At 29.3% G+C, this 17,968-nt stretch overlaps 3 protein-coding genes across 6 annotated transcripts in view; 1 reads left to right on the forward strand and 2 right to left on the reverse strand.

Annotated features, from left to right (window-relative positions):
• LOC120358916 overlaps positions 1-729 on the forward strand; it is a 97,426-nt gene extending 96,697 nt beyond the window's left edge. For 3 of the 4 annotated variants that reach the window (XR_005575800.1, XR_005575801.1, XM_039454749.1), the window contains exon 4: positions 26-729. The gene's annotated coding sequence lies outside the window, so the exon portion shown is untranslated. The remainder of the gene's footprint in view (positions 1-25) is intronic. The other variant, XM_039454750.1, reaches the window with a different exon arrangement.
• A 5,143-nt stretch (positions 730-5,872) lies between these two features.
• Positions 5,873-7,133, reverse strand: LOC113002942. The gene is made up of 3 exons (XM_026130107.2): positions 6,480-7,133; positions 6,302-6,387; positions 5,873-6,175 (listed from the first exon to the last, which is right to left on the reverse strand). The coding sequence occupies exons 1-2, from the start codon at positions 7,066-7,068 to the stop codon at positions 6,302-6,304; spliced, it is 675 nt and encodes a 224-aa protein (XP_025985892.2). The 5' UTR covers positions 7,069-7,133; the 3' UTR covers positions 5,873-6,175.
• Positions 7,134-8,826: 1,693 nt separating this feature from the next.
• LOC113002940 lies at positions 8,827-10,067 on the reverse strand. The gene is made up of 4 exons (XM_039454751.1): positions 9,843-10,067; positions 9,707-9,766; positions 9,205-9,300; positions 8,827-9,103 (listed from the first exon to the last, which is right to left on the reverse strand). The coding sequence occupies exons 1-4, from the start codon at positions 9,929-9,931 to the stop codon at positions 8,977-8,979; spliced, it is 372 nt and encodes a 123-aa protein (XP_039310685.1). The 5' UTR covers positions 9,932-10,067; the 3' UTR covers positions 8,827-8,976.
• Between the last annotated feature and the right edge of the window lie 7,901 nt (positions 10,068-17,968).

The raw sequence follows: 17,968 nt of genomic DNA on the forward strand, positions 1-17,968 counted from the left end.
CATTAATTAGTATCTTTATTTCCAGTAGGAAAAATATTCATCCCTAGGAAATCGCAACCCCATCGCTAGAGTGGAAAGACTTCAGAAGATCCTAACAACAGAAAGACGCAAAAATCTAAATCAGAAACCAATTCCTGGACGGGCAGCGTTTTCAGAGATGCCCACATTACCTTCGCCTTCCCCTGTTATCCCCGAGGAGCGCGACTCACTTTCTCCTCCGCCACCCTCTCCAGCCCCCACAATATCTTCACAGCTTACATACCGAATCTATCCCGACACCCCTTTGTCCTCCGTTCCAAGCCCATCATATTCTCCTGTCCCTGTAAATTTCTTTGATTCTCCTACCCCTTCGAATTCCACGTCCAGTGTGGAATTTTTAGAGGAAATCTCCTCCCCTCTTTCCCCCACGAGTTCCACGTCCAGCGTGGAATTCATAGAAGAAATCATCACCCCTTCTTCACCCACTAATTCCATGTCCAGCGTGGAATTCTTAAAAGAAATAACCACACTTCCTAATCCTGACCATGATCCTGACCTCTCTGACACGGAACATTTACCTACACTTTACTATAATTATTTTCATACTTAAATATGAAGTTGTAATGTAATTAATTCCATTTAATAGTTAAGTTGCGTAAATATAAATTTTAACATATAATTATGCTAATAAAAATTTGTACAACAATATTTTTGTAAAAAAATAAATTTTCTCTTTGATTAAGATAAAAAGTATCGTATTTTTATACATTTTTTAGAATAATTTAGAAATCTTATTTCACAAAAATAATCGGAATACATAAAAAATAAAATAAATTAAAACTTCAAGCAACTGCATTTTTTATAAACTTTAAACAAATTTGTTTTTTCCATAACTGTATTTCCAGATTTCCTTCTAATCATGATTTTATTCTTATTTTCTTAATTCCATTGTTAATCATTATTTCCAAACATTTCAAATAAATCCAAAATTTTTCAGAAGCTACCCAGATAGGATATTTTTACAATAATTGTGTTATGATAATTCTACAATTTGATATACTGCAATAATTTTTAAAATAATTACAAAATTAGTTTGTAAAATGTATTCAGCAATAATTGTGTTGGTAATTATAAAAATGTCTAAATAAAAAAATCTAAAAAAATAATTTAATCATAACACAAAACATGTTTTTACACAAGATATGGATACATTAATTTTTTATAGATTTCTGATTTAGACCACTTTCATAATTACTGGCACAATTGTGTTACATGATTCTTACAGTTATTTAAGCATTTACTTCAGGCTTTCATTTGCTAAAGATTGCTATATGTTTCAATAATTAATTTTAAAATTAATAATTTCAAAATTTACATTTTAAATTATAACATATTTTATATTTTAAAATAAAACTAAAATTAAAATTCTACACGCTTTCCTATCTGGATAGGAAACTTTATATTAATTTACAACATTTTTTTAAAAACATGCATTGATATTTTAAATTGATTTTTTATTGGGAAATATACCTGTATCATTAAGAAATGCATGTGTTATTGATGAAGAAGACCTTAACAATATCGAAGACAACACTTGGCTACTTCTTGTATATGTAGCAGAACACACTTTATATTTAGCAATTAAAAAATTTAAATGCGAATACTGCAAAGTTTTTTTAACTGGTGACAACATTTTTCATCTTTAATAACAGCAAACAATTGAGGAGGTTTATGTTATCCCAACAAAAACGTTATTACGTGTGCAGCATATACTTTCTTAATTGTCCAAAAATTACTAGAAAATGAACACGATTTTCTTGTATGTACACTTATGATATCGTTAATAAAAAGTTATATTTGAAGTAAAGCTCATTTGAACAGGAAGAAGCTTACGTATTGAGTATCGCGCGAACATTCTCACTAACCCTTTGATTATTTAGCCTTAATATTTTTAAAATAAACTGTATAAACTATATAAATAATTAAAACCTGTTCTTGCCCAGACTAATATAATCAAACAAACTATTAAAAATGGTACCGGAGCATAAAAAAATATTATTGATGACAAAAGCACGCTTGCAAAAATCAATTTTGCAACTAATTGTTATAAACAAATTACTAAAAATTAACTGTAGAGGAAAATTGATTACTCCAATCGATTCTACGAGAAAAATAACTCAAGAAACATATATAACGCTTTCGTAATTGTTATAAACAAATTAGTTGCAAAATTTATTTTTGCAACATTTTTTTAGTAATTTTTTTCGTAGAATTGATTGGCGCAATTAGTTCTCTTTTAGAGTAAATTTTTAATAATTTGTTTATACCAATTGGTTGCAAAATTGAATTTTGTAAAGTTCTTTTTACATCAATAATGTTTTTCCATGCCTTGGTTCTATTTCCAATTCCAATTTTTTTGATTATTTTTGTAAATTGCATAATTTTTTTAAAAGCACCGTATTGACATCAATTGATTCACCTTATTATTCAGTACATAAAACATTCGGTATATTTATTGAAAAATTAATAGTTTATAATATATTTTATATTCTATAAAAATGCCAGAATAAACTATAAAATCTAAAATACTGATTTCTTAGTCTTGCTATCTTTACACAAATTTTTATTTAGAACAATTAGATTTAAATTATATAAAAGAATTCATATAATTCCTATAACCTTCATGTGGCTTTGAAAAATAGATTTCTTCAAAAATTTATTGTACTATTATTTGTCCTCCTTTAGCTCAAACAACTTTTATCTGAAATGTTTTTCCGTATTTTCAATATTTTTTGAGATCATTACTTGGGATATTTCAAATGAGACACTCTGTATCTTTAATGTACATATGTCCTATTCAATGAGAGAAACCCAACAGGCCGGACAAAAACTTTTTTCGCGCATACTCCATCTACAAAATGGCCCAAGCGTGCCTATCTAATTGTAAGTATACGGTACTGATTTGGATAGCTTCTCTTGTTGAAGAAAATATACGTAATAAATGGATTGCTCGGTGCTTGTGCTCTGCTGTTGCACACACGCAAAGCCGAGCACCTATATGTCTCGCTGCGATGTTCGTTGATTCGAACACCATGATAATGCAGGAGTTCATATGATAATGGAATTAAAAATGCCAATATTATCGACATTATTAGTTCCACTTAGAAGATGGCGCAGGACCGTCGGAGTTCGGCCGTCACTCCAGCATCGTCTTAATGTTTAAAAGTATTATAATACATTATAAATATTATAAATACATCTAAAAATATTATGTTACAAATTGGAATTAAATTAAAATAGGTTTTTATAATTTGCGAATTATACAAAACGTCAAATGAAAAAAAATGTATTCTCAAGAAAATATTTAGCGTTAGAAGAAGAATTAGAAATAAATAGTATTAAAAGTAAAATGAGACGTTTCTATAAGAAAAGTAAGTGCAATATTTAATGTTCCTAAAGCTACGTGATTTAAAAAATATAAAAACAATATTTTAGTAAAGACGACTAAAAAAAAAGTTTTTCACAAAAAGCAAAGTTGAAGAAATTTTGTAATATTATATTATAATACTAATGTTAAATATTTTATTCACACATAAATGAAAATGAGTTTACTAATTTTATCATTGTTTATATTTTCTTTTATATATTTTTAATATCAGCAAACTGATTGTCACATTGTGGACAGACATTAGGACATGTTACGTGCGGATATTGAGACGCTGACGCAGGTGTTACAGGCTATTCGGATATTGATACTCGTATATGTGTAAACATGTACAAAAATATTTACGAATATTTAATAAATTACAAATTGATAACCACTTTTTTCTTTCTTTCTTTATTTATTTCTTTTATTTTTTACTTGATTGATCGAGGCAATCCTGTCCTTAAACAATTGCAGTGTAATGTTTGCGTCAAGTTTTGCATTAATTCCATTTTCTGATCTTATTATAATAACTTTTTTTTGCGGTTCATTAAAGAAGACTCGAATTAGACAAACTTATTGAGACAAAATGAAAATAGATTGTATATTTATTATCAATAAACGTACCATAAAAACACCAATAAATATACCGTAAAACATAATTAATGCTAACTATGACACGCGTGCTTATTTCCTCGATATTACTGACTCAGAAGACGTTAAACAGGAAAGATTGTTAGGAGATCTGTTCACATTATTTCAGAAACAAATAGTTATGAAGAGAACTCTGACATGCATACGTACATACATGATTACTGCGTTTGATTTTTATAATATAGTAAAGATATATTTTTGGACCGATAATGTAACAACGCCTTCATAATAAGAAAGCGTTCTTTGGTCGTAGCTGGATTTTAGTGCCTATATTTATTCAAGTGATTTTACATAGGGTAATATAATTGCTAAATTTTCTTTAAACATAAATTTTTGAGTTAGAATTATAAATTTAAATGTTCAACTAAAAATACAGATATAAATAGATAATATATAGTATAAATATTAATATATTGTATAGTATATATTGCAGTTTACTAAAAAATAAAAAAAAAATTACAAATATGTTATTGGACCTTTAGTGTAACAACACAATGAATAGTAAGGAAGCCTTCATCGGTCGTAGCCATGATGTAAAAAACAAGGTGAAACAACGCGCATCGTCGGCGGCTCGATGCGCGGTAAGAGGCGTGGCTCGATGTGATGAGCCAATGAAATTTGGGTCCAAATATATCCGCGCAATTTAAATACGAAACAATCATATGTAGTCACACATACTTAAAATGTAGATGCTGTTAAAAAAAATAAATATAAAAATGTAAAAATACTTGAAATTTATTATCTTTAACAAAAATCACTGTTGCAATAAACACTGTTGTTATAAACATGAAATACAACAATTTAGCCATACACATAAGCTCATTCTTATAACTTTCCAAATTTCTTCTAATTCAAGTTTACAAAATTTGAAATAACAATTATCACAATTTTTATTAATGTACAAAGTCTCAACCTTACCTTCACATTCTTCTTTTTTTAAGTAGCTTTGAATTTCTTCGATTCACCGATTATCTCCGATTCACGTATAAATGCAAGTATAAATACGTCCCAGTACCGGAGCCGTAGCCATATTGAATCTCAAAATTTGGACCCAGTTCTGATTGGTCTAGAGTATGGTCTACTGCGCATCTGGTTACTTGTTTCACCTTTCTTCTTACATCATGGTCGTAGCTAGGTCTTAGTGCTTTTTATTTTTTACGACCGACTGCTGCCAACCTTCGGTTGGCAAAAAGCGAGGGAGTATGCGTTTCACCGAAGGTGTACCTTTGTTACCTTAGTTCTCAGTAACTACAACATGATATAATATCAACTTTTGCACATGAACTTCTTAGTAACCAAGCATGGTTTAAAGCGTATAATTATCATTAATTGTTCTATTAAATTAATAGACAATAAATGATATTAGTCGTCTATATGTTCTATCATTGGTTAGCAATAAAGTTAGGTTTAGCAAATCGATTAACCAATGCTGTGCGTTGAAAGCATCCGCGTGGGGAATTTCAGTGATTTACAGTTGTAAGACATTTCGAAATGACAAACAATATACCAATTTTGATGAAATTAGGCTCATTCGACGCGTTTTTTCTACGAAATGAACGAATCTGGCAGAAAAAAGTGTCGGACTGCCCCGCGAACCAAGATATCAATCAGTAAAGTTAGCAATTGTACAGGTTAGAAAACCAGTCATCACGGCGTAATGTAACGAATTGAGCATGCGTTGTGATAGAAATGTGCACGAAATTTGAAATATTTTATTATTAATAATTGAATAATTTAACAATTTATAACAGTCAACCGTTATTTATTTATTCAATAATGTTTTAGGATAATTCAATAATGTTTTAGGATAAACTGTTTTATATATAAAAATTTTTATTTATTTATAGGTAGTTCTTATAATTGTATTTATCTTTTCAAACAAATTATATTATTATAATTGTATTTATCTTTACAGAAATTAGTGAAATTATATTTCAGTCTAAACTTTTTTCTCAAAACTTAAAACGTAAAACAAAAAATAAACTTCAAACGTAAAACAAAAAAAAATAAATCTGGACATTCGCTCATTGTGACTTGAATATGCCTGGTTGCCTCTTCGACTTTTTTATTTTGTGAGACCCATTTTTTATTAGCAACTTCTAATCAACTCCATATCTTCTGAAATATAAAATATGTATTGAGTGACGATTACATATTTTCTTAAAATTAAAATTATATTGACTAATTTTTTAACAAATTTTATTTTAATAAAAATTTTATATGTATTAATATATACATGCATACCTATTTACTTAGAACATTAACCAAGTGTTTTAATACTCGTTCTTTCCTCATTTGGACCCATTTCCCGGCGCGTGTCCCACGTGTGTCTATAACATTAATATCATTTGCATGTTTACAGAAGAATTTTTTTGTTGTATCAATTAATGTAAGTATTCTTATCGTTAAAATATATACTTACAATATTTTGTTGTATTTCGATCGTTCAGCAGCATCATAGTAATTGTTTCGACCACCCGATTGATTACTATGCGAAAAGCGTTTTTGCAATTTTCGAGATACATATTTTTTTTTGTTCCAATCTTGACTATAAGAACTATAATCTCGTGACCGACGATCGTAAGAACCGTGACCTCGTGACTGACTGTCATGATAACTATAATTTCGTGATCGATGCTGGTGAGAACTCTGATCTCGTGAACGATGGTAGTGAGAACTCTGATCTCGCAATCGATGCTCACGAGAACTATGATCTCGCGGACGACGGACGCGAGAACCATAATCTCGCGAACGACGGTTGCGGGAACCATGATCTCGCGAACGACGGTTGCAAGAACTATGATCTCGCGAACAACGATCGCGAGAACTATGGTCTCGCGAACGGCGGTTGCGAGAACCATGATCTCGCGAACGACGGTCACGGGAACCACGATCTCGCGAACGACGATCGCAAGAACTATGGTCTCGCGACTGACGATCGTCAGAACCATGATCTTGCGAACAACGATCGCGAGAACCATGATCTCGCGAACAACGATCGCGAGAACCATGATGTAAGAAACAAGGTGAAACAACGCGCATCGTCGGCGGCTCGATGCGCGGTAAGAGGCGTGGCTCGATGTGGTGAGCCAATGAAATTTGGGTCCAAATATATCCGCGCAATTTGAATACGAAACAATTATATGTAGTCACACGTACTTAAATTGTAGATGTTGTTAAAAAAAATAAATATAAAAATGTAAAAATACTTGAAATTTGTTATCTTTAACACAAATTACTGTTTTAATAAACACTGTTGTTATAAACATGAAATACAACAATTTAGCCATAGACATAAGCTCATTCTTATAATTTTCCAAATTTCTTCTAATCCAAGTTTAAAAAATTTGAAATAACAATTATCACAATTTTCATTAATGTACAAAGTCTCAACTTTATCTTCACGTTCTTCCTTTTTTAGTAGCTTTGAATTTCTCCGATTCACCGATTATTTCCAATTCACGTATAAATACAAGTATAAATACGTCTCAGTACCGGAGCCGTAGCCATATTGAATCTTAAAATTTGGACCCACTTCTGATTGGTCTAGAGTATGGTCTACTGCGCATCTGGTTACTTGTTTCACCTTTCTTCTTACATCATGGCGAGAACCATGATCTCGCGAACGACGGTCGCGAGAACCATGATCTTGCGAACGACGGTCGCGAGAATTATGGCTTTGCGAACGACGATCGCGAGAACTATTATCTCGCGAACGACGATCGCGAGAACCATGATTTCGCGACTGACGATCGCGAGAATCATGATCTTGCGATCGACAAGAATCAGAACTATGATCTCGCGACTGATGGTCATAAGAATTTTGATCTCGTGATCGACGGTCGAGAGATTTATCTTGCAATCGACGATTATAATATTTGCGAACATGATTGTGATTTAATTCTTTATCGCAAAAACGTTTTTTCTGCAATTTTTTAGATGAATAAGCAACATGTTTATGTTCAACACTCGGGGATCTTATGCCACATGAAATGGGTGAGCATTGTTCTGGAGATTGTACGTTCTGCTCTAAAATAACTTGACTTCTAGAAAAATAATAAACATAAAAATTGTATTAATAATAATAGTAATTATTGCTCATTATAATATAATTATTGCTCATTATAATAAAAATACAAATTACGTACGGTTCAACATTTTTTTCGCAACTTGATTTGGAGCTGTAAAAAAAAAAATATATTAAAAAGAAATAATAGAAAATCCAAATAATCACAAGTAGGGTAAATTGAGATATTATGGCCATACGGAAAAGATAGTCATAGTCTGTAATTTTTTCTCCAGTAATTAGCTACTAAATAGTGCATTCTTATAGTCTGAAAAATAATCAATATATATCTTTAATTTTCACTATTAATTTTAATACACTATAACTATCTTTTTCTTACAATTCGGATAAGATGGCTCACTTTATTTTTCATACATTGCTTGTCTAAAATTATAGAAATCTGTTTCTTTTCCTTACTTTAAAAGAATTATAACTGTTACATTATTACTATAATATTACATTTTATTTTTGATGTTACTATTGCAATATTAAAATTATAATTGATGTTACTATTGCAATATTAAAATTATAACTAATTGAAAGTCATACGTAATTATATATACACATATTTAAGATACATATACGTGTTTATACAAAATATATAAATTTATAAGTTTTATTTTTACTTTAGAAAATATTTCTTTTACTTTAGAAAATATTACATTCATTTTCAAAAATATAATGTATAGCCAACTATCCCATATAATATTATGGTCATCTTTTTCTTAAAATTTTGATAAAATGGCCAATGCATATGTTCTAATAGTTTGATAATATTACATTTCTAATAAGTGTTTTCTATTTTAATTCAATAGTATTATTAAGATTCACTGAATTGATATATCAAACATTATTAAGAAACAATAAAAATAAAAGTGCATTTTATAACATACCAACATATTTCTTGTTTTTTATTCTTCAGTATATGTTCTTGGTTGATCATTTTATTATCTCTTCTTTCTATTATTTTGATCATAGAACTGTAATAGGTAGAATAAATTTATAAATAAAACAATGTTATGTATTATAATTATTAGTTAAAAATAATTTAATATCGTGAGAAGCTACAGTTTTAATTTACCTATACAGTCCTACATCAATGGATTGTGATTCTGAGGGTGGATAGTTTTCTTTATTTTGATCTATTATCTCTTCTGTTCTGTGCTCAATTACAGCTCTGTCAAATGGGAGAAACTGTATATATATTTAATCAATATGCAATAAAGGCAAACATAAAATATAAATAAAATATAAAATAAATATTAAAATTATATAATTAAGTTTTGTTATTACTATTTTTACATTAATAATATTAATTTAACAATTATACATTAATAATATTAATTTAACAATTAATACTGAATGTACACATTCACATTACATTTATTAAAAAAACAATGACTCATATTCTGAATACGCTTGTAAAAATGTTTGTATTTTGTTACATTCTTTCTTCTGTATTAATTATTTCATATCCGTGTTAAGTAAAAGTGCAACGAAACAAACCTCATATGCTAATAAAAAATATGTTTTCGGAATACAGACTTATAAGTATTCACAATACTTTAATAATTGTAGCTCACCTATTTATTGCTGTCTCCACATGCTCATTTACTTTATGTTTTATAGATGAACAGTTGTACCTAATTAAAATTAGTTACAATATAAAATATAATATCTATTAAAATAAAAAATATAAAATAAATATGCAATATTTACCGCCATGGCATAGTAATGAATTTCTTCTTAGACAAGGTCACATAAGATTGCCACTCGCTTCTAAACCTTAGACGAAGCGTTACGGCCATCCATCGAGTTTAATTAAATAAAATGTTTATATGCGCAACGGCATTACACACGCAACGATATAAAATTCATAGATATTATGATTTATTAGATACGTGGGTGATGCCAGAAATAGGACAGGATCGAAAATAGTCACATGATCCCCCTAGGCAATTCTCCTGAATCCACAAGTAAGAACCAACTACGTTCGCCTTGCTTAATGAGCAAGTCTACATTCCAAAAACCATCGAAAAAATGTCGCCTCTATGACCTAGTTTACACCGAAAACTTGATACGCGTACTAATTAGTAATTTTCTATTAAATTATCTTAATTTTGGCAAAGAATTTAAAGAATAATATATTAAGCAGGTACAATATAAATCGAGATAATTTAATATATCTATCATGTATACCCGCATCGTCAAAAGTAAGAGCGTTTTTCACAATCGTCCGTTCTAATTGGACAATTTCGGCAAATGGCGGCAAACCTGGGTTAAAATTTACTGCAGTCGAAAATACGCATTAAGATAATTTAATATAAAGTTTTTAGTTAGTATGCGTATCAAGTACTCGATGTTAACTAGGCCTATAATGAACACGACTAGACAAGCATGGCGTTCAGTATGTACACCCAAGGACTTTGATTCTGTCCATGGGGAAATTTTCTAAACTAAGAAGTCACCACTTTCTACATACTCGCAGTTCATGATTAATGAAACGACTAGAGCTTATTGGTCGTTACGTTAATCATGAACTGTAAGTATGTAGAAATATAGCGACTTCTCAGTTTGAAAAATTTCCCCATGGACAGAATCAAAGTCCTTGGGTGTACACATGGGCCGGTATTCATATATTCTTATATTTAAGATCGTCTTAAGTATCATCTTAAGATGTCATCAACCAATCAGAGAGCCGTATTATCACCTTAAAACGTTACTTAAGACATTGTTAAAATAAAAATCGACTATGAATATCAGCCATATTGAGCTTTCTACAATAAGCTGTTAGTTGATGGCGTAAGTTATAGACCATAAGAATTAATTAATTACAGTCGAATGTGAAGAGAATATTCGACTGTGATTGATCAATTCTCTCGGTTTACGACTTATGACACCGACTAATCACTTATTGTAGAAAGTTTATATAGCTTAGTTTGATCATTATACGTAACTATATATTTTTATTGGTCAATTCTTACCAATAAAACAATTCCTCAAAATGGCGTCAATTCTCCGACTTCTCAAAAACCCGGGGAATCGCTCAGTCTAGGATATTTTAGGGCTATAACCAATAGTAACCACTATATGGTTTCTAACCTTTATAGTTATAGTTACTACACATGGTTTCTAACCTGTATAAATTACAGTTAAAAACAAAGACTGTAAATGTGCTGATTTTCTTTTTATTAAGGCTGTGTTCCGTTTTTACTGGCAGTACTGAAAATTTATAGTTCACGTCACATATACTATACATTTTCAGTACTGGCAGTTAATATCGGAACACAACCTAAGTAACAAGCACTAAGTCCTGTTTTTAATTAGTATAGTACAACTATCGTACGTTTTCTATACTTAAAAAATATTAATCAGATATATGTTTCAAATTTAACAAAAGTGAGAAATAGGTAATAGTATATTTCAGTAATAAAAACAAATCTATTTTTCGATAATCATTTTCATAAAAAACCAATAATATAAAAGTGTTCCAACAATAATATTTATTTTCAATAACACATATACGTATACATACGTATACATATATACATATGACATATATGTTTTTATACTATTTATACACAATATTACAAGATTATTCATCAGCTTTAAAAAGTTTGAAATAAATATTTTTTAATAAAAAAAAAACTCCCGACTGCTGCCAAAAGTTGGTTTAATAACAAAAATTAAAAAGTTTAAGATTAAAAATTAATTAATAACAAAAAAAATTTTTTAATTTAAAAAAAAATTTTAAAAATTATAAAGTTAATTAAAATTAAATAAAAATTACAAAATTAAAAAGTTAATTACAAAATTAATAAAAAACCAACAAATTAATAAAAATTAACTAAATTAAAAAATTTAGAAAAAAATTGGAAATAAAAACAAATTAACATAAAAACAGAAAATTAACAAAACTAAAAAATAATAATAAAAAGATTGCTTTAAAAAGTTTGAAATAAAAATCAATTAAACAATTAAAATAACAACAAAAAATAAAACTACGGATACTAAAAAATAGTTTTAAAAGTTTGAAATAAAAATTAATTAAAGCTAATACTAATACTTGACATTTCAAACGTTAATTATATTTTTAGCACATTATTGTACTAATTAAAGATTAAAATTAAAATTTACACTTTGTTTAATAAAATACTTTTTTTTCAATAATAAATTATACTTAACCAGCAGTCGGGAGACGCCACGCTAAATGTTATAACTATTCAAGATATAATGTAATGTTATATTTATTATTCAGCGTGGCGTCTCCCGACTGCTGGTTAAGTATAATTTATTATTGAAAAAAAAGTATTTTATTAAACAAAGTGTAAATTTTAATTTTAATCTTTAATTAGTACAATAATGTGCTAAAAATATAATTAACGTTTGAAATGTCAAGTATTAGTATTAGCTTTAATTAATTTTTATTTCAAACTTTTAAAACGATTTTTTAGTATCCGTAGTTTTATTTTTTGTTGTTATTTTAATTGTTTAATTGATTTTTATTTCAAACTTTTTAAAGCAATCTTTTTATTATTATTTTTTAGTTTTGTTGATTTTCTGTTTTTATGTTAATTTGTTTTTTATTTCCAATTTTTTACTAAATTTTTTAATTTAGTTAATTTTTATTAATTTGTTGGTTTTTTATTAATTTTGTAATTAACTTTTTAATTTTGTAATTTTTATTTAATTTTAATTAACTTTATAATTTTTAAAATTTTTTTTTAAATTAAAAAATTTTTTTTGTTATTAATTAATTTTTAATCTTAAACTTTTTAATTTTTGTTATTAAACCAACTTTTGGCAGCAGTCGGGAGTTTTTTTTTTATTAAAAAATATTTATTTCAAACTTTTTAAAGCTGATGAATAATCTTGTAATATTGTGTATAAATAGTATAAAAACATATATGTCATATGTATATATGTATACGTATGTATACGTATATGTGTTATTGAAAATAAATATTATTGTTGGAACACTTTTATATTATTGGTTTTTTATGAAAATGATTATCGAAAAATAGATTTGTTTTTATTACTGAAATATACTATTACCTATTTTGAATTATATATTTATCTAGACAGAAATAAACGACAATGAAAAAAAACATGTATAAGACGGGAAAAAATAAGCAAGTTATTTAATAAAATTATAAATAAAATGTTTTTTATTAAAAAATTATGCAAATCTGAGTGTTCCTTCGTCTAAAAATTTGGTAGTTCTGAAAAGAACCGTTTAAAACTACTGAGACCAACTCAGTAGTCGGTCCAGCCTTCTCGTGCAACTATTTGGTGCAAACGTTTCTTTATTGAACCGCTTAACGATTCAAAATATTCAGGCTTATTTCTTAAGCCCTTCCATATGTTTCTCGCGTGCGCAACCAGATTTGCTTTAGTTTTCTCATGATCACAATCCCACGAATTTGCAATTGCTCCCCAAACATTTTCAATTAAATTGAGATCCGGGGATTTAGGTGGCCAATCAAGAACTTCAATCTCTGGATGTTGAGCGAACCATTCTTTTACTATGCGGGCAGTATGGACAGCACTATTATCCTAAATTAATCAAAGTGTCGGCATAACGTCTTCTGTGTATATTTGTCGAACGTTGGGAAACAACACGGTCTCCAAAATATTCACATATTTGAAGGCGTCCATATGCGGCGACACTTCAATTAATTCTCCAGGACAATGTGCACTTATTCAGCCCCACATAGCACAAGTGATGCGCCCACTTCGCTCGTGAGGAACTACGTATTTTGGATCAAGACGATGGTTTTCAGGCCTCCACACATATAGGCATCGATCATGCGCCAAACAAAATACCTTCTCATCCGTCCAAATAGTTCGATCCCAATCTTCCGGTGAAGCTGTATTTAACTGATGCAGCGCAAATCGACGCGATTATTACGATGTTTGCTTGTTAGAGCAATTTTATGTGCAACACGATAACAGTGCACGTTTGCTTCGTGTAAACGTCTTTGCGCTGTCCTATCAGATATCTGTAAATCTAATTGATTTACAGCATGCGACACCGGAAGATAAGTATTCGAATCTACCTCACTAACGAGAAGTCTATTTTCTTCGGCGGTCCTAAATCGCTGCCTATGATTGTGTTGCCGCTTATCGCTCAAACCTTTCGCTCCCTCTTCTTGCCATCACTTGATCCACTTACGCACATTGCTTTCATGGCACGGAATACGACGTACAATATCCCACACACTTGCATCAAGTTCCCACATTCCAATAATGCGGCCTCGATGAACAATATCCTCTTTGCCTGCCATAGTTGCACGAGACGACAGAGATAAAAACAAAAGACTCGCCGATTGTATTTTGTTTTTCATCTCTTATAATATCCGTGTCGGTAACTAAAGTAGACTAACTTTAGGCATAAGATTACTCAAAACATATTTTGTTTATAATTTTATTAAATAACCTGCTTATTTTTTCCGTCTTATACGTGTTTTTTTTTTATTGCCGTTTATTTCTGTCTAGATAAATATATAATTCAAAACACATGTTACGAAATGTTTTTCTCGATAAGTACAAAGATATAGACCTATAATATAACGAATTTTTGCATTTCTAAATTAAAAGAGAGAAGAAAGAAAGGTGAACAAATAAAGAATTGATTATTTATTATATTATTTTTCTTAATAGTCTGTATTACTTCTATGTCTCGAGAAGCGTCTCTTCGAAATGCGCGCGTGTTCAGCATTATTGGCATTGCCAACTCTGCCTACATAAATCATGTCGATAAATTAGGCTCCTACACTGACCCGTCGAATCAATGACGGGCAGTGTACAGTGAGGTGCAACGATTCGCAGGGTCATAGTAGGTAGCTTGAGTTACCGACGCTGAGTCGGTAACGATAACGCACGCGCGCGCTCGGAACATGAATAATTTTATAGATCAAATGTTTTTATTATTTATGTTTATTACTTTATTAGTCTACATATTTGTGTATAACTATATATAATTATGTATGAAATATTTTTACTGGAAGTGAGAAAGATAAAGAAATAAATTAATATGTCTCAGATACTTTGTTTTCAATTTTAAATATAAATTTATTTAGTTTAATGTAATTATGTTTTTGTTTCTATTGCGTATAAACAATAATATATTCATATAATTACATACGCAAAATTATTAACGCCAAAATGCAGAATAATCTCCGTTACGTTATGTTTATACCATTTGTAGATCTATCCGTATAAATTTGATTCAGTATTATGTTATTATTTTTGCACAGACAGAGATATACATAACAACAAAGATAAACGTGAGAAAGTAGGAAAGGTAAGGGAATAAATCATTTTTTAAAATTAAAAATATATTGGTTCTTTAATATTTTCTTTTTTTTTTATTAAATATTGCATTCTTGACAAATGTTCCACCGTTAAATAATTTGGTGGTTCTGAAAAGAATTTTTAGGTGAATAGACATTTAGCGATTATATTTTGTTTATATTCCTTTTCCATGCTAGTAAGATATGCAAGAAAGCCTGCGCAGAATCGCGCGGCGATTATTGCGTCCTGTGGGCACGAGGCATCACTCATGAGCGGAAATATGAACTTTTTCACGTGAACTTTTTCGCCATCAGCCGTGATGGTGAAAAGGTAAAAATTTAGGGAATTAATAAATTCTATGTATTTTGAAATAAGAATGAAAATGTGGTAACAGTTTGAAGAGGTATTATTGAAGAGGTTAACCTTTTTGGTGTTGCATTGCGTTGATAGGATAAGGTAATGTACATACATAAATAAAAATAATGCTTTTGTGATATAATTAAGTTTGATATTTATATTTGACAAATTGATATTTTGATAATTATATAGAATGAGGCTTCATCAAATGCAAATTTAGATAAAAATATACTTTAACGCGTTTTGATACACAATGATATAAGAAAGGTGCGTCTTGTGAAATAGAATATTAATCAATCATGTAAATGTTTATAACTTATAAATTTGGAAAATACATGTGTGAGCGGAGAATTCAGTTTTGATCAAAGTTCGTATTCTAAATTATTCAATATTTTTTAATTAAACAAAGTTAAATTTAATGACTAATAAAATTAATTTACTTTAAAATTTGCATAAATATAAAACTAAATTAAAGTTATTTTTGAAAAACATTGTATTAAATTACAATGTAATTTTTAGAATTAGATTACTACATAATAAAATAGTTGTTACAATATATGGATCATCAAAAATAAATGTAATATATATTATATTTGTAAAATAAGTTTATAGATAATAAATTTATAAATAAGTTTAAAAATATATTCATAAATAAATAGCAATATAGCTAAGAAATATTGCTATTTATTTATGAATATATTAAAAAAAAATTTTTTTTTTTTATATAATTAAATTTTTACAGTAAAAGTTATATTATAAAAGCAGGTAGAAACCTTTTTCACGACTGCTTGATAGTTGCGATGACAGATTCGAGCCTTTAAAGGTGAATTTCGGAACGCAAACTGAACTTCCGCGCATTATCCATGCATAATCACTGTGCGTGAAAAAATTCACGTGAACTCTCTATGAGTGAAAAATGAAAAAATAAAAAGTGATAAGTTCCACGTGAAATTACATGATTGACCCCCTGTTCGTGTTGCTGCCCTTTTTGAATTAATTTCTTTGTCGTCTCTCTTTTTCTTACGATCTAATATATATTTATCTCATCTCAAGTGCAAAAATTTTTGGGCATTTTAAGCAACTCGAACAAACCTAATATCGTACGCTGCGTGTGACTGCGTGTGACTTTGGCTGCGGTCCACTTAACGCTACAAATGCTTCGAAGCGTTTGATTAACCAATCGGAACAATGAATTTTACAAATTGACCAATCGAAAAAACTTAGAAGCATTTGTAGCATCAAGTGGACCGTAGCCTTTATATATGTTCTGTGTGACTGCGTCGACTGAGTGTAATTACACACGCACGCACGCGCACACACACACACACACACACACACACACATACACACACATACACACACACACACACACACACACACACACACACACACATATATATATATATAGAATTATTCATACGCATTATAAACAATAATAAAAACAATTTAAAAAACAATAACAATTATATTAGAAAAAAATAGGTATGTACAGACAATTGTAAAATAAAAAATGACATTATAATCTTTCTTTAGTAATTTTATTTAATAGTTTTAAATTTATTTATTTAGCAGAAAATGACTGGTTGCTGCATAATTAACTGTACATACAAACACTAGTGAAAAAGGTAAATCTATGAGACGTTTTTCAGCCAATTTAGAACGGCCAGCATTATGGATAAAAAAGATTGGAAGGGCAAATTGGCAACCTTAATATTGTCTACTATTATCATTAAATATTTAATGTATGTTTTTTTATAATATTAAAATAAATTTTGTAGTTTTTAATAATTATATACAAAAAATATCCTTTTTCTCTATTTTTTTCATTCCATAATGCCAAAAAGTACGAATAACACGAATAAGCCTAATGATATACTTCAAACGTGGCTACAACAGTATCCATAAGAATTTATTGGTTCCGCCATTTTGCTTCAGAACCAATGAAAAATGAGCAACAGACTCTTACTTCTAAGGACACTAAAAGGCTTCGCACATGAAATGCATAACAGAGCATAAGCGTAGCATAAAGCCTCTGGACCAATGGAAATCTAATGTAAATCAATATGGCGACTTTATGCTAGATGCTCATTGGTCCATCGGTCTTATGTTGTGCTTATGTTATGTTATGCATTTCATGTGCGAGGCCCTTAACACGTGCGATTGTAAAGTTCCATCTATTGGAATTTCATAAA

The sequence above is a fragment of the Solenopsis invicta genome, chromosome 11 (assembly GCF_016802725.1).
Source record: "Solenopsis invicta isolate M01_SB chromosome 11, UNIL_Sinv_3.0, whole genome shotgun sequence".
NCBI classification, from domain to species: domain Eukaryota; kingdom Metazoa; phylum Arthropoda; class Insecta; order Hymenoptera; family Formicidae; genus Solenopsis; species Solenopsis invicta.